The 18,522-nt window shown below is 43.0% G+C and overlaps 1 protein-coding gene across 1 annotated transcript in view; it reads left to right on the forward strand.

Annotated features, from left to right (window-relative positions):
- RAPGEF3 (Rap guanine nucleotide exchange factor 3) overlaps positions 1–18,522 on the forward strand; it is a 142,446-nt gene that overhangs the window by 111,394 nt on the left and 12,530 nt on the right. The window contains exons 18-24 of the mRNA XM_077483767.1: positions 177–274; positions 2,109–2,234; positions 5,632–5,813; positions 6,917–7,007; positions 10,569–10,619; positions 11,490–11,577; positions 15,941–16,005. Of these exons, the coding sequence (XP_077339893.1) occupies positions 177–274; positions 2,109–2,234; positions 5,632–5,813; positions 6,917–7,007; positions 10,569–10,619; positions 11,490–11,577; positions 15,941–16,005 (701 nt within the window). The remainder of the gene's footprint in view (positions 1–176; positions 275–2,108; positions 2,235–5,631; positions 5,814–6,916; positions 7,008–10,568; positions 10,620–11,489; positions 11,578–15,940; positions 16,006–18,522) is intronic.

The raw sequence follows: 18,522 nt of genomic DNA on the forward strand, positions 1-18,522 counted from the left end.
CAATGTAGTGATAGTCACATATCAACAGATTTCCCACATGCTGTTTTATAGGTTTATCTAACAATGCTCCAGTTTTCCTGATATAAATTCTTATACTGTATTTTAATGGAATCACATTAGTCTTCTTTAACTATTCAAAACTTGTTAACTTATAAATGTTATTTTCTATATGGCAGAAAAAGTATGTCTAAAACATGAAGACATTGGAGCATTCACATCTCTGGGTTTGAATGAGAGACTCTTTGTCTGTAGTGTTCAAGAGTTGGTCACACTGGTAAGTAGAAAATCCGATTTTATACTTACAATTATGAAGGAGGACATCTTTATCCAAAAAAGATGATCCAATATCTGTTTCTGCAGTAGTCGTTTGAATCCTTTTGGCCTTTGTAGTTTTCTAGCTAAGTCTTAAGTGATTTTAAGTGGCACAGCATTTTACCTGTTGAATGGTAATCATTCCAAATACAGGAAGACAAAATAAATAAATAAATAAATAATCTTACACTTGCAGATGGCCTGATAAAAGTCCAAACTGTATTTAAACATTGATATGTCCATGCGAGGTAGATAAGATACACAAGCAGCTCAGATGCATTGTAGATAACAGCCATGAGTCCAAAGTTTTGAGATTGAAACTCAACTGTGGGCAAAATAAAAAGAAGAAAGTAGCCTTTAGTGCCCGTTCACACAGGGGCGACTCGACTTGCAGCGCGACTCACAGACGCGACCTGCACACGACTTCAGCGGCGACTTGCAAAATGACTTCTGTATAGAAGTCAATGCAAGTCGCCTGAAGTCGCCCCAAAAATAGTACAGGAACCTTTTTCTAAGTCGGAGCGACTTGAGTCGCTCCTATTAGAACGGTTCCATAGTACAGAACGGAGCGCGACTTGTCAGGCGGCTAAGTCGCCTGACAAGTCGCGGTAGTGTGAACGGGCACTCAGGGTTTATTTTCAGTTTCAGTCTTTTTTTTAATTATATAGATTTCCAACACTGATATGTGTAAACACAAATAGAATCAGAGGTATATAAAACAATGTACAAAACAAAAATACTTAGGGCAAAGACAACACAGTTTAATCATAGTTTGAGAACCATAAAATCTAGGATCAACCCCTCTACACTTCTTCTTACAGTCTGGCTCAATTATTGGGTGTAAAAAAAAACAAAGTAAGGTAATATAAGAAAAAAACATGAAGAAGGGAAGTGGGAGGGGTTGAATGGAAGGGCAGGGTGGAGAAGGGAAAGGAATGGGCAAGGTCAGCCAGAGGACCATCACACTTAAAACCATCTCCCCCAAACTAAATGGATGTTATATGGTCTATAAGGAATCATCAAAGTCACCAGGGAAACAATGAGTAATCCAAGGCATAAAACCTTTCTATATTTCTTAGCCTTGTTATGGAGTATAGCCACCAGTTCTTTATGCGCTAAATACCATGTCATTTTTTGCTTGACTTGTGCAACCATTGGGGTGCCAGTCCATCATGCTTTGGCAAATGTGACTGCTGTAAAAATGAAAGATACAAGTCTGATTTACCAGTGCATCCCATTAGTTTGAGGTTGAGTAGGGCTTCATATGGCATCTTAGGGATACTATTGCCCAATATAGTATATATTAATATATTAATTTACTCTAATCCAGAAACACATAACCCCTAACAAAGAGGTTTAAGGTGCCCTGTTTGAACCTAGCCAGCTGTTGAGGTACCATGTAACAGAGAATTTAAATGTTATAATTAACTTCAATGAGCATGGTATTAAGTGATATGTGGGCTATTGTGTCCCAAATCTTGGACCACTGGTATTGACTTTAAAGAGATCTCGGGATCCCATAAAGAAACGTAAAATGGGGAATTTTGTGAGACACCTTCCTTGAAGGAGCTGTATATTGTAGAAATAATACCTTTAGATAAGTGATTGGGGAGGCATTTACACATCTGGAGTGTATAAAGACTGTGTAAACAATAATACTTTTAAGTTACTAATAAGATTGTTCTTTGTCATCATTAGCCATCACCCATCTGTCCAAATCAGCTGTATATTTAGTTTTTTTTAAAATTATTCTTTAGATTTACACCTCCCATGGTTTATGCTTCTTGTCTTATCAGACTCCTCTTCCTGAGCAAATGGGCCCAAACAGCAGTAGCTACGATATGTTGGATCTCATCAGTTCAAAAGACCTGGCTCAACAGATGACAGAACATGACTGGAACCTGTTTAAAAGCATTCACCAGGTATTGTAAAGCTGAATTACAGTTTACTGTATCTGTAGAGATTTGGGAGCAAGGGATTCAGATGTGTGCATGTTATCTACACTTAAAAGGACCCTGTCACTTTGCCTTGAATGGGCCCTCACCCACTTTTATCTTTGCAGAACATCCCCACCACTTCTTTCTTCATGGCAGCAGATGCAGAATACTCTGTGTAATCTCTGTGTTGGAGCTTATGGGATTGATGATGTATCTCTCTCCCCATGTGATTGGATGCTGCCCGAGCAGTGCATCAATAGAGTAGAATCAGTAGATTGTGTGTTCTCCTTTACCCAAATGCACTGGATATCTTGGGGTGGTTTGCAATGAAAGAAGGAGAGGTGGAAATGACCTTTGAAAGTGGGTAAAAATTAATTGGAGAGGTCGGTGCAGTCTAAAACTTTGCTATGAATGGCCCTGAAAATGTATCATAACTGGAGTTAACATTTCTGCTTCTAAGTCAAAGAATATAATTTTTACAACCAGAGTGCTGTGTGCACTAACTTAATGGTGTCTTGTCGGCAGATAGAAAGAGTTAAAATACGCATATGCTAAGGATTAGCAGTAATGTGTGAGACACCTGTGTTTATATATTGATTACTGAGTTCTATTAACCTGTCCATTAGTCTTACATATTGTAGGTTTGCTGCCAGCATTTATATAATGTAACCATGTTAGCAAGAAACTAACAATGGAAAATATAGGGTTTATTGCACAGATCAGGTGAATTTAACAGAGACCTGCCATGCTTTTTATTTTATGTTGCAATTTAAGTGCCATGAGCAGCAGTAAACCTTTGTTTGTAGGGGTTTTTGAAACTCCTTGGGGGAAAGGAGCTAATGATAGAAGTGCAGTGTAAATCCAGTCCAAAGCAGGAATAAAAAATGGAGCACAGTCAGACATTCGGAGGACAGGTACAGGGTTAGAAGAAACCAATAGGAGTATTTTGTGTTGCCAGCTGGTAGAAAATAGCTTTCACAGGAGGACAAGGATCAGGGGTATCTGGTCTTTGGGAGAGACTTTAAAGTGGTGGTTAAGCCACACTAACCTGTATAGACCATCGGCACTGCCTCCTATTGCAATGTCCCCCTCTGTGTTTGATTTATAAAAAATAAATTCTGCAAATACCTAATTTCACTGCCAAGATTGCGATCACATGACTGGCCAGCTTTCTCCTTTTCTGCTCTGAGAGATGCACCGGGCGGGGCTGAGATTCCCCTGCTGTCAGTCTAGAGGGGAGAACGAGAGAGCTGGCTGGTCACGTGATCACAATCCGGCTCTTAAATGAGGTGTTTACAGCATTTATATTTACAAATCACTCACAGAGGGACACACTGCAATGGCGGGCAGTGCCGATGGTGTATACAGGTTAGTGTTATAAGAGCAGAAGGAGGAGGGAGGGGCGGCTCACAAACAGAGAGAAGGGAGGGTTGAGGGGGACACAGAGAGTAGAGCAGATAGCAGACTGCTGATGACGAAGGCATGTAAACTGACCACAGTGTCAGGGCTCAGCAGCCATGATACCCCGTGGTCAGTTTACAGAGGGGTGGGGAGAAACAGGCATGATCAGCCAAGTTTTTTAGGTGTTACACAGGGCCAAATGACACAGGACAAGCACTGTGTCATACAACATGCTTTAAAGGAGCAAGATACATTTTATTTTTTTATTTTTTGGGTTAACAAACGCTTTAAAGATTTGAATAGACTTGTGCAGCAGAGCACCCAGTATTAAATATTTTACCTTTGGATTGCCTAACAGGAAAACCATAAATAGGAGCAGTCATAACTAAGAGTACCAAGATACACATATATACTAGAGGTGCTGAATTTAATCGCTGCATCCATGCATCGTGATTTGGGGTTCCCTGATGCGGCATCAATGCATGTGACCCAAAAAATCGATGTCGGGTGACGTCATCCCGACTTTCCCCGCCCCTCCCAGAAGAGCGCTCCAAGCATGTTTGTCAAAATGGCTTTTGTAATAAATGCAGGGTTGTACTCTATTAAGTGGCCACCGCTGTATGTGTTTTTTTAAAGTATTGGCAGCTTTATACCTCATTTCTTAGTGTGTCACATATAACTGTATATGCCGCTCATCTGACTGCCAGGTCCGGCCCGCTTCTCTCCTCTCACGTCTCTTCTGACGTCAGCCCCGCCCGCCTCTCTTCTGATCTGATAGCTACAGTCGGTGGGCAGGGCTGAGAACTCCTACTGACTTCAGGAGAGACGAGGGACGTGAGACTGAAAACTGCATTTATTACCACACAGGTAGTTTAACAGCAGTATGTAGAGTACAAATGTGTGTTTTACTCTACTTACACTGGCTCCTACAGTGCTCTGTGCTGACATTTCCCCAGCTCCCCCCCCCCCCATTTTCACATTCCACTGTGTTAACTCCTAGTGTGCTGGAAGGTGCAAACGAGGGAGCCCAGAGAAATGTCAGCACCGAGACAGTACAGGGAACTTCACAGGGCTGTTTGTCAGTTGTGGATTCTAATCCCTCCTGGCCTCCCAGCAGCCATGTGTGTGAATTCCTGTACCCTGTAGTGCACCGGATTAGCGCACTTCCTAAAGCGGAGTTCCACCTGTTTTTTTAGTTTATTAAAAGTCTGCAGCTACAAAAAGTGTAGCTGCTGACTATTAATAAACAGATACTCACATGCCCCACAGTCCATCGATGCGGCCGCTCAAAGCCTCGCTCCTCTCCCCCTCCTCTCCTCAGTGCCGTCATATCTACTGTGGGCAGTGACACCCGACCGTGACAGCTTACGGCTTTCTCTTCTGGGACCTGTGTTTTTGGCAAGAAGTCAATTCACAGAAATGAATAAGTGAGTTTTTTGTCTGATAAATAATTGATAGCTTCTATCTGTCTTCAGTTGTGTGTTTCAATTATGTTTCTGTTGATAAAACAGAAAATGGGGCCATGGAGTTGAAAATAAAATAATGTTCCATGAAATAAAATACGAATTACTGAGTGATAGAGTCAGCTAGAATATAGTGAGTGGGAATTTTGTTCTCATAATATAGAATAACCTGAATAAAAGTTATACTATTTGGAATCCTCAGATAACTTCAACCTGCAATACAGGTAATGTCCAAATAGCATTAACCTGGTAGTGCTTTAGATTATTCCAATCCTGCCAGTATCACTTTTTGTTGGACAGCTTGTTCTGCATGTAAATAAAGAGGAAAATATACAGGCATGTGAAATAATGAGCTAATGAATATACTGAATTCTGATGTTGTGTGTGTGTAAAGAGCATACTTTTATCAGGATAGAAGATTTTCAATAATGGTGGTCTTTTAAAAGAATATCTGATTTTTTTTTTAACTGTACTCAAGATGTATGCACTCATTATATAGGTTTGCATTTACTTTTAAGGTGGAGCTGCTATTTAATACATATGGGAAGCAGAAGTTCCGTCACTCAACAACTGCTAATCTAGAGCGGTTCATAAGGAGGTTTAATGAAGTCCAGTTTTGGGTGGCAACTGAAGTGTGTCTGTGCCAAGATGAAGAAAGGAGGGCACTGCTTTTACGCAAGTTCATCAAGTTGGCAGCATAGTAAGCAACCTTGTTCCTTTATGGGATTAATAGTCTCTTTTAATCTCTATGCCATGCCCTATTTCTCGTTCCTAATGGTAAAATTATTCCAAGCACAATCTGGTAAACTTTGTGAACCGCATCAAAAAAGGCACAAAATCAGGTCATGTTATTCCTCAAGCATCTATTCTAGCTTGGAGTCTCTTTGACTAGGTATAGACTCAAGATGGATGATTTCAGTATAGTTCCAGACTAATTTAATGATATAGTTGTTTTTTTTTATACATGTACTGTCTTGAGGAATTAGGCCCCTTTCACACTGGAGTGCTTTGCAAGCGCTTCAGCACTAAAAATAGCGCCTGCAAAGCACCCTGAAACAGCCACTGCTGTCTCTCCAGTGTGAAAGCCTGAGTCCTTTTTTGGCCGCTAGCGAGGGTCAAAGCTGCCCCACTAGTGGCCGCATAGCGCCACTAAAACAACAGTAAAGTGGTGCTTTACCGCCATCGCCCGCAACGCCCCGATGTGAAAATAGCCTAACACCTGAAATTGTCTGGGGCTGCTTGCACAAAAAGATCTTACAAGATCCAGAAACCTTCTAAAGTAAAACTTGTATCCAGTGGAACCATGAACATAGCTGTAATCCTTTGGGGGCCAGAAGGAAGATAGGATTTAGGGCCTTTGGCATTTTCAGCTTAGTAATAGAATCAACCACAGGCACAAACAGAGCGTTATTTTGCTCACAAACCATCCCAGGTGACTATTACATAAATTCACATATCAAAACAAACTCAGTCTATCCCAATTACATAGTTCAAACACCAGAAAGTTATTTCTACTTGGCCAATTTTGATTATTTACATTATTTTCATTATTTACATTATTATTACATAAGTGCAAAATGTATTTTAATTAGAAATGTTTGGGTCTGGTACTAATCTGACAAAGGATTCCACCTTGACAAACCTTGTATTTTATGTGATTGTTTGGTGGTCAGATCTGATTGCCATCAAATGTGCGTGGCCAGTTTTAGCATGTTTAAAATTTTCCTTGGCATACGAACATGAATGGAAATTTTCCAAAGCATAACTGAATTCCTCATTACTTTTGCTGTTATTGTTTTGCAGCCTCAAGGAGCAGAAAAATCTGAATTCTTTCTTTGCTGTCATGTTTGGTCTCAGTAACACAGCGGTTGGCCGCTTGTCCAAGACCTGGCAGGTACGTCAGTCATAAAAAACAGTATACACTAACTGAAATTCACTTTACAGTTGCTAAACCACTGGCAGAGATGTAAAGCATGCACAAAGTTAGATGTCTACACATACTATATGTTCACATAGCTGGAAGTGCACCCTGGGTGGCCCAAAGCTCAGGATGATCTAATATTGGTCAGTGACAGTGTCCAGCATGGTGATGGACTAAAAGTGAGATATGGGTTTGGTGAGACCCAGCATGAATTTATTTCCTGTAGTCGCTATATATAGGTTAAAGCAAAGTGGACTTGGGTTCTCGGGGTGCTCTGTAAGCACATATTGGCATCTTCTGGTACAAATATTTTTATTCAAAAAAATTTTTTTTCTTTTAAAGAATAACAAAGAAACATTCAAACTGCCCACGCAGGGGCTTGGAGTGGCAGCGTAACTCAGAGGAAAACTTTACATACGGACAACCAAATAAAAGAAAACAGTGGCAGTGGTTATGTGCCAAGCCTATAAAGTTAAAATAGGGTCCAGGAAAAGCCACAAGGATGTCACATGTTGGCATCTTCAAGCACCTGCTTTGCATCTTTGCTAGTACTTATTTTAAATTGTAAGATGCATTATGTGTTAATCTCTGCATGCATGTTTTAAATGTCTCTATTGCCTTGGAAGGACTACATGACTGGAAGAAATACATATACAGCATCTCACAAAAGTTAGTACACCCCTCACATGTTTGTAAATATTTTAATATATCTTTTCATGTGACACCACTGAGTAAATTAATTTGCTACAATGTAAAGTAGTGAGTGTACAGCTTGTATAACATTGTAAATTTGCAGTCCCCTTAAAATAACTCAACCCACAGCCATTAATGTCTAAACCGTTGGCAACAAAAGTGAGAACACCCTTAAGTGAAAATGTCCAAAGTGGACCCAATTAGTCATTTTCCCTCCCCCATGTCATGTGACTCCTTAGTCTTACAAGGTCTCATGTATGAATGGGGGACAGGTGTGTTAAATTTGGTGTTTTCTCTCTCACTCTCATACTGATCACTGGAAGTTCAACATACGCTGCACACTGCATCAAATTGGTCTGCATGGCTGTCATTCCAGAACGAAGCCTCTTCTAAAGATGATGCACAAGAAAGCCCACAAACTGTTTGCTGAAGACAAGCAGACTAAGGACATGGATTACTGGAACCATGTCCTTTGGTCTGATGAGACCAAGATAAACTTATTTGGTTCAGATGGTGTCAAGTGTGTGTGGTGGCAACCAGGTGAGGAGTAGAAAGTGTGTCTTGCCTACAGTCAAGTATGGTGGTGGGAGTGTCATGGTCTGGGGCTGCATGAGTGCTGCTGGCACTGGAGAGCTACAGTTCATTGAGAGAACCATGAATACCAACATGAACTGTGACATACTGAAGCAGAACATGATCTCCTCCCTTCAGAGACTGGGCTGCAGGGCAGTATTCCAACATAACAACCCCAAACACACCTCCAAGGCAACCACTGCCTTGCTGAAGAAGCTGAGGGTAAAGGTGATGGACTGGCCAAGCATGTCTCCAGACCTAAACCCTATTGAGCATTTGTGGGGCATCCTCAAACAGAAGTTGGTGGAGTGCAAGGTCTCTAACATCCACCAGCTCTGTGATGTTGTCATTGAAGAGTGGAAGAGGATCCAGTGGCAACCTGTAAAGCTCTGGTGAACTCCATGCCCAAGAGGGTTAAGGCAGTGCTGGAAAGTAATGGTGGCCACACATAATATTGAAACTTTGGGCCCAATTTGGACATTTTCACTTAGGGGTGTACTCACTTTTGTTGCCAGTGGTTTAGACATTAATGGCTGTGTTGAGTTATTTTGAGGGGACAGAAAATGTACACTGTTATACAAGCTGTACACTCACTACTTTACATTGTAGCAAAGTGTCATTTCTTCAGTGTTGTCACATGAAAAGATATAATAAAATATTTACAAAGATGTGAGGGGTGTGCTCACTTTTGTTAGATACTATATATTTTTTCTGTTTTTTGTTATTTTCTATGAGATAAAATAGTAAGGATGGTCGCATTTAAACCAGCTATCTAACCAATGATCTTGATATACCACTAGGTATCTTTGCTTTACTAAAGCTGTAGTGTACCTTGTTTTGTGTATGCGGTTTTCTCTATATACTGTATCTCTAAGCCAGATGAGAGCTGGGATCTCAGAAGTGTGTCCAGCCTAATATCCCGTATCCCGTAATATAACAGTTTACAGAAAAAAAGATATAAAGTTTAGACGGACCTACCTTTAAAACAACTCTTGGCAACAAATAAAATCAGGGAACTCATGCTATCCAGCAGTACCAGAAACATTGATTCGCTATTATTCATATATGTGAATTACATCACACAGTCTTGCAAAATATATCTACCATAGTTTAGCCCAGACATAATCTGAATTGCTCTGTAGATAACAGCAGTTAAACAGTATGGGGTTGATTCACTAAAACCGAAGAGTGAAAAATCTGGTGCAGCTCTACATATGAACCAATCAGCTTCCAGATTTTTTTGGTCAAAGCTTATTTGAACAAGCTGAAGTAAGAAACTGAATGGCTACCATGCAAAACTGCACCAGATTTTGCACTTTCCCATTTTAGTAAATCAACCATGTGCCTATTCTGGCTTTACAAGTGTATATGTTCTAATTTTTAATTATTTTCTCAGCAAACTATTTGATTGTAATACAATATAGAAAACACAATAATTTTAATAATAGCTTATACAGACTGTTTAAAGTCATGAATGGCATGTAAATATGTCGAAAAATAGCTAATAAATGTATATGCATTGTAAATTGTATAAATTGAAAGGTTAAAGTAAAAGCAAACCGTGATAAAAAAAAAGAATAAAAAAAAGACACTTAAAAAAATAAATAAAAAGTAAAATTAACATTGAATAGTGTGAACACTTTGAAATCTCTAACGTTTAGGCATTTCTTGCATTCCATGTGACAGGGCCACAGTACTAAACTTTCAACGCCATAGCAAGCAATATCTAAGTAATATGAAAAATGCTGCATGTGGTATTTGTTCTGTTGAATGACTAGGGAAAAATGGTCCTTAGATCCCCTTTTCAAGTTCATCCAAATATTATATCTTGTTTCCTATGTTAGTCTCCTGAATAAAAACATGTGCTCTGCTTCTAATTAGCAAAGTATATACAGTCATGGCCGAAATTGTTGGCACCCCAGAAATTTTTCCAGAAAATCTAGTATTTCTCACAGAAAAGTATTGCAGTAACACATGTTTTGCTATACACATGACCAGCCCATTTTTGGAATTTTGTGTGACATTATGTCCAATTTGCTTTTTTTTCCTCCCTTTTTTTTTGTTTTGTTCCAATACACACAAAGGGAATAAACATATGTATAGCAAAACATGTGTTACTGCAATACTTTTCTGTGAGAAATACTTGATTTTCTGGAAAAATTTCTGGGGTGCCAACAATTTCGGACATGACTGTATGTCACTTCACGGATATATTAATTTTTTCTAAATGTTGACAATTGACAAGACTTTCTTTCTTATCTGTTTTAGAGACTGCCACACAAAACACGGAAGTTATACTCCATCTTTGAAAGGTTGATGGTAAGTCTCTGCTAAACCCAAGCACAAACACAGTCTACTCAACTTTGAAGTATATCTAAAGCCAAGGCATTTTATTTCCTTTTGGACAGAGTAAGGGAGGGTTAAAACAGTTGTCATTATTTTATTTTAAATATTTTTGCTATCTATGTCTTGTTAGGGAGATTTCCCTTCAACTTCCTGTTATGTAAACTCAACAGGAAGGGAATATTTTTCCAACCTAAGCCTAAACCAAAATTTGGGGATTTACTCTCACTTTTATTCCCAGGGGACATTGATAAACAGAACAATTAGAAAAGTGAATCTCCCTAATGGGGACTCGCACCACACTGCCCCCTACCACAGCCGGCAATGGAGAATAGATGCAGCGGCAAAGCATTGCAGCAGATCTACTTTGTGTGTAAATTCAGCCTTTAAACAAACTGGAGAAATGCATCTGAATCACACAGCTAAGCAATAATGACCAGCTTGGCAGACTGTATACCCATGATGTTATTAAAGTTTTCACAGGTGACAACATATTGTCATAGAGTAGTGGAAAAGGCAGTCTTTTCATTAAGGATGCGGTAGGTGAAATATGATTATTATTGACTTTAATAGCAGCAAAAGAATTTTGTAAGACTTTCCGTGTTGCTGTATAAAAGCGTAAGGATCAGGGATCCACTTTGACGTAGAGAAAAAAAAAAAAAGCTTATAGCACAGAAGAAACTAAAAGGTATTCTTAGTAGTTTGAGATTATAATATATAATATACTGCATATGGGATGGCATGTGCAATGCTGCGCTTTACCCAATTTTATGATCAAGACCCAGAGAAGTGTATTGCATGTCCTAGCTTTCTATAGAAGACAACAGAATGCATTTATCTCTGCAGGATCCTTCCTGGAATCACAGATCTTATAGACTAGCTGTGGCCAAACTCAGTCCGCCTCTCATTCCATTCCTTCCACTTATCTTAAAAGGTAGGTAACCAACAATACATTATATATAATGCAAGAGCTGTAGATATATATATATATATTTTTTATTTTTTATTTGCAGATTTAGAAATACTTTAAGTCTTTGTGTGCAGTTCCTTGATATTTGAGGGCTATACGGTATAGTAGATAAACAATTCAGCATTCAGCCATCCAGAGGTGCCTACTCTAGTCTTCAGCATACATCATAATTTCACGTCTTATTTCTAGCAACAGTATCACTTTAAGGACAACTATTATGATAGCAACCTGTGCCATATGGAGAGTCCAATTCTACAAAAAAAAAAGTGTCAATTATTATAAGTTAGTTTAAATATTAGTGCATTAAAAGGATTTAGGTACCACAGACTATTTATTTATTTTTTTAGGAATTGACCTTGGATGTTTATATTTATGAAACTATTTTACTTCCAGTTTACTGTAGAAGATATGAGGGGAGATCAAATAGTTCACAGACTAACAGAAAAGCAATCTAAAAAAAAAAAAAAAAAAAAAAGCTAATTATATTAAAGTGGTTTTGTACAGAAAATTGCAAGTTCGTCTTATTCAAATGGCTTTGGAACATAGATGCAGTTATGACCATTGAAATAAAATAATATGCAGTATTTACCTTTTATTTTTAATGTTTATGCCGACTTCTGGGCTCTCCTCCCGTGGGTGTAGGCGTGTTTATCGGCTTCGCAATGGTCCCTGGGAAATTTTTTAGCTATTTCCCAGGAATCCATGGGGGACACAGTCAAGCCGAAATTGCCATTTTGAAAGTGGGCAGGCAGCTTTATCAGCCATTACCACTATAGCACAGGAGACAAAGGGAAGGAAAACAAAGAGGACACTCAATGAGCATGTGCGAGATGGAGCAGTGGATGCTGGGAGCTCAGTGTCATCGCATCCAGGAAGTAAATGCCTGTGGGCTTCAAACGCCCACAGTGAAAATGGAAACCGCCGGACTGCTTTTTTAAAAGTTTTCCTTAGCAATGAAATCGTCACGCCGGGGGTTAAAAAGACGCCGATCGTGGCTGCAAAGACCCGGTAGGAATCGCCCAACAGTGACACAGGTAAAAAAAAAAAAAAAACAGCAGTGGAATCCCGCTTTAAGCCATTTTTAGACTCTGGACTTGAATGTTTTACACCAAACCAAACTTTAAGCCCGATACACACTATCAGATTTTCTGCAGATTTTTTCCTTCAGATTTACCAAAACCATGTAGTACGAGGGGCCTGCCTGGTTGCATACAAATTTAAGCTCCTAAGGTTTGACCTCATATTACATGGTTTTGGTAAATCTGAAGGAAAAACTCAGCACAAAAACTGATAGTGTGTATAGGGCTTTAGGCCGCGTACACACGCGCGGACTGTTTGCCCAACCTTGTTCATCAAACAGTTTCGGCAAACAGTCCGCTCAAAATTTGCATGAGCGGACTTGCCCACACACGAGCGGACTGTTTGACGAACAAGGTTGGGCAAACAGTTCGCTCAACTTTTGAAATGAACGGACTCGCCCACGTAAGGAGGAGGCAAATCCGCCCATTTCGAGCGCGTGTACAGGTAGGCGGGGCCCGCGAAGGAGACGTCGCGGGCTCCGCCGCCTGGAATGGGCTTAAAGGGGAACCCCAACGCCGAAAAAAATCGGCGTGGGGGTTCCCCCAAAGTCCACACCAGACCCTTGTCCGAGCACGCTACCCGGCCGGCCAGGAAAGGGGGGCGAGCGAGCGCGCCCCCCCTCCTGAGCCGTACCAGGCCGCGTGCCCTCAACATGGGGGGTGCCTTGGGGAAGGGGGGGCCACGCGGCCCCCCCACCCCAAAGCACCTTGTCCCCATGTTGATGAGGACAAGGGCCTCTTCCCGACAACCCTGGCCGTTGGTTGTCGGGGTCTGCGGGCGGGGGGCTTATCGGAATCCGGGAGCCCCCTTTAAGAAGGGGGCCCCCGGATACCGGCCCCCCACCCTATGTGAATGAGTATGGGGTACAATGTACCCCTACCCATTCACCTGTGAAATAAAGTACAAAAAAAAAACACAACACAGGGGAAAAAATATTTTATTGCACAGCTCCGGGGGTCTTCCGTCTTCGGGGGTCTTCTCGCCGGACTCCTCCGCTATGTGTGTGTAGCTCTTTTACTAGCGGAGGAGTCCGGCTTTCTTCCTCCCCGCCGCCGGCCTCTTCTCCCGACTTCGGGGGTCTTGTCCCCCTCTTCGGTTCTTCTGCCGGGCCACCGCGCCTTCTTGTAGCTCTTTTACAGGCGGTGGCCCGGTCTTCTGTCGCCGCTGTCGCCGCCGACTTCCGTTCGTGTTCTTCTTCTTGTTCTTCTTGTTCTTCTCCAGGAGATGTTGACACGTCGCTCCCTCCGGCCGGAATGCCAGAGCCGCGCTGTGCGGTCACTTATATAGTGACAATGGGGCGGGGTCACATGGTATATGTCACATGGGTTGGTCACATGGGTTGATGTCACATGGGGACTATGACATCGTAAGGGGGCGGGGTCACCATGTGACCAACCTATGTGACATATACCATGTGACACCGCCCCATTGTCACTATATAAGTGGCAGCGGAGCGTGTCCCTGGCATTCCGGCCGGAGGGAGCGACGTGTCAACATCGCCTGGAGAAGAAGAAGAAGAACAAGAAGAAGAACAAGAACGGAAGGCGGCGACAGCGACAGCGGCGACAGAAGACCGGGCCACCGCCTGTAAAAGAGCTACAAGAAGGCGCGGTGGCCCGGCAGAAGAACCGAAGGCGGCGACAGAAGAATGGAAGGCAGCGGCGACAGAAGACCGGGCCACCGCCTGTAAAAGAGCTACAAGAAGGCGCGGTGGCCCGGCAGAAGAACCGAAGAGGGGGACAAGACCCCCGAAGTCGGGAGAAGAGGCCGGCGGCGGGGAGGAAGAAAGCCGGACTCCTCCGCTAGTAAAAGAGCTACACACACATAGCGGAGGAGTCCGGCGAGAAGACCCCCGAAGACGGAAGACCCCCGGAGCTGTGCAATAAAATATTTTTTCCTTGTGTTGTGTTTTTTTTTTGTACTTTATTTCACAGGTGAATGGGTAGGGGTACATTGTACCCCATACTCATTCACATAGGGTGGGGGGCCGGTATCCGGGGGCCCCCTTCTTAAAGGGGGCTCCCGGATTCCGATAAGCCCCCCGCCCGCAGACCCCGACAACCAACGGCCAGGGTTGTCGGGAAGAGGCCCTTGTCCTCATCAACATGGGGACAAGGTGCTTTGGGGTGGGGGGGCCGCGCGGCCCCCCCTCCCCCAAGGCACCCCCCATGTTGAGGGCACGCGGCCTGGTACGGCTCAGGAGGGGGGGCGCGCTCGCTCGCCCCCCTTTCCTGGCCGGCCGGGTAGCGTGCTCGGACAAGGGTCTGGTGTGGACTTTGGGGGAACCCCCACGCCGATTTTTTTCGGCGTTGGGGTACCCCTTTAAGCCCATTCCAGGCGGCGGAGCCCGCGACGTCTCCTTCGCGGGCCCCGCCTACCTGTACACGCGCTCGAAATGGGCGGACTTTCCGAGCGGGAACAGTCCGCTCATTTCGAAAGTACAGCGGACAGGCCCACACACGGGCGGACTGTTCGCTCAAACACAGTTTCAGCGGACAGTTTTTCGGAATTTCCGAAAGACTTTGTCCGTCCAACTGTCCGCTGAAACTGTCCGCTGAAAGCCCACACACGAGCGGACTGTCCGCCCAAACACTGTTCAGCGGACAAGGTTGGGCGAACAGTCCGCCCGTGTGTACGCGGCCTTAGAGTTTGGATCCCACTTAAAATACCAATTTAAAGCTTTTATTTTTCTTCACTTTAATCAGAACATTTAATCTGCTGCAGAGATATATTCAGATGTTTAAAACAAATATAGTCCATATATGAAATTAGGCAAATGTGTTTGGAGGTTTTTTAGCGAGGGAATATTCTGTGCCTGTAAACTTGCTAGACAACTTGACTACTCCAGAAGAGTCAATTCTCTAGCACAGCTCTCTCTGGGAGTGTCAACATATTCTCTGCTGGCCCAGCGTTGCCTCCCTCCCGTTCACCACACTACATAACCTTATTTGTAGTAGTCAAGGAGGGAGTGACCGCTTTGAGTCTGCTAGGGCTGCTGATATCATGTCCAGGGTAGCATCATCCAGCTGAAGTCTCAGGGCTTTGGATGTCTACAGGTAAACAACGCATAAAATAACTTGATGCACATAGGACATGGGAAGCTCCCGATTGAAATGAAGAGCTCATTGCTAGAAACAGTTCTGTAAACTTATTGGTCTCCCCTTGTAGATTAATCCATATATACACATACAGAAACATTTTAAGTACTGTCAATTATATAATCTCAACAATATTCATTGATTTACAGACCTTACCTTTATCCATGAGGGCAATAAAAATACTGTGGACAACCTTGTCAATTTTGAAAAAATGGTAAGACATATGATTGTTCATGACATGTATCCATGTACTGTATTGCCCTGTACACACGACCGGACTTTACGGCAGAAAAGGTCAGACGGAATCATTCTGTCGCACATTCCGATCGTGTGTGAGCTTCATCTGACTTTTTCTTTCTAAAATTCTGACGGACCTAGAAATAGAACACGTTTCAAATCTTTCCACCGGAACTCCGCTGGAACCAGTTCCTATTGAGAAAACCGTTCATCTGTATGCTTTTCCGACAGACCAAAAACGACGCAAGGGCAGCTATTGGCTACTGGCTATTGAACTTCATTTTTGTAGTCCCATTGTACGTCATCACGTTCTCAACTATCGGACTTTGGTGTGATCGTGTGTAGGCGGAATTCCGTCGAAACGTCCTTTGGAGTTCAGTCCAACGAGAAGTCGGCTCGTGTGTATGCGGCATAATTGTAATTTTACTAAAGAGAGACCAAGTAATGTCTGTTTCAGACAAACATATTGGCTATTTTGCTTTAGGACTTATTCCAGAGGTTTAGCTTCTTTTTTTCTTAGTGCAATTTGCTTGTTAACCACTTGCTTACTGGGCACTTAAACCCCCCTCAGTCCCAGACCAATTTTCAGCTTTCAGCGCTGATGCACTTTGAGTGACAATTGCGCGGTCATACAACACTGTACCCAAATGAAATTTTTATCATTTTTTTCCCACAAATAGAGCTTTCTTTTGGTGGTATTTAGTTACAGCTCGGAGTTTTATTTTTTGCTAAACAAACAAAAAAAGATGCAAAAAAAAAAAAATCATGTTTTAATAGTTTGTTATAAAATTTTGCAAACGGGTCATTTTTCTCCTTCATTGAAGTGCGCTGATTAGGCGGCACTGATAGGCTGCATTGGTGGGCACTGATGGGCTGCATTGGTGGGCACTGATGGGCTGCATTGGTGGGCACTGATAGGCTGCACTGGTGGGCACTGATAGGCATAGTTAAGGCGGCACTAATAGGCACAGATAAGGCGGCACCGATGGGCACAGATAAGGCGGCACTGATGGGCAAAGATGGGCACAGATAAGATGGCACGGATGGGTGGCACGGATAAGTGGCACGGATGGGTGGCACGGATGGGCACTGATAGGTACCACAGATAGATGGGACTGATGGGCACTGATAGGTGGCACTGATAGGTGGCTGATAGGTGGCACTGCTGGGCGGCACTGCTGGGCACTGATGGGCGGCACTGCTGGGCACTGATGGGCGGCACTGGGGTGCAGCACCTTTGAGGCAGATTTTGGGTGGCACTGTGGGTGGCACTGCTGGGTGGCACTGTGGGCACTGCTGGGTGGCACTGTGGGCACTATGGGCACTGCTGGGTGGCACTGACAGGGGGGCACTTACTTTATTTCAGGATGGCACTGCGGGTGGCAGGTGGGCACTGGCAGGGGGCAGGTGTCCGCTTGAATTGCTGGCCGTGATCGGGACTGATGTCCCGAACACGGCCGCCGGCGATCGGCTTTTTTTTTGCTGTCAGCGCGAGGAGGAATACTAGCCGATTACCGGCTCCGTTTTATCACATGATCAGCTGTCATTGGATTGGTGATCAGGCGAGTCTCACGGACTCGCCGATCACAGAGCGCGCCGCGCGCGCCCCTCAGGGGGCGCGCAGGCCGCTCGTAACCGGGACGACGTCAATAGACGTAGTCCCGGCAATCTAGGTCCGCGCTAATGCCGTCATTCGGCAATAGCGCGGATCCCAAGTGGTTAAAGAGTGTAACTTTTGTTGTGGCTACCTATATATAAAAGCCTTATTTTTTTTTCACAGTAATATATATATATATATATATATATATATATATATATATATATATATATATATATACACACACACACACACACACACTCACAGACGTATACAGTATCTCACAAACGTCAGTACACCCCTCACATTTTTGTAAATATTTGATTATATCTTTTTATGTGACAACACTGAAGAAATTACACTTTGCTACAATGTAAAGTAGTGAGTGTACAGCTTGTATAACAATGTAAATTTTCTTTCCCTTCAAAATAACTCAACACACAGCCATTAATGTCTAAACTGCTGGCAACAAAAGTACACCCCTAAGTGAAAATTCCCAAGTTGGGCCCAAAGTGTCAATATTTTGTGTGGCCACCATTATTTTCCAGCACTGCCTTAACGCTCTTGGGCATGGAGTTCACCAGAGATTCACAGGTTGCCACTGGAGTCCTCTTCCACTTCTCCATGGTGACATCACGGAGCTGGTGGATGTTAGAGACCTTACGCTGCTCCACCTTCCATTTGAGGATGCCCCACAGATGCTCAATAGGGTTTAGGAAACATGCTTGGCTAGTCCATCGCCTTTACCCTCAGCTTCTTTTGCAAGGCAGTGGTCATCTTGGAGGTGTGTTTGGGGTCGTCATCATGTTGGAATACTGCCCCGCGGCCCAGTCTCCGAAGAAAGGGGATCATGCTCTGCTTCAGTATGTCACAGTGCATGTTGGCATTCGTGGTTCC

The sequence above is a fragment of the Lithobates pipiens genome, unplaced genomic scaffold (genome assembly GCF_037356315.1).
Source record: "Lithobates pipiens isolate NorthernLeopardFrog02 unplaced genomic scaffold, aLitPip1_a1.2 Scaffold_16, whole genome shotgun sequence".
In the NCBI taxonomy this organism is placed as follows: domain Eukaryota; kingdom Metazoa; phylum Chordata; class Amphibia; order Anura; family Ranidae; genus Lithobates; species Lithobates pipiens.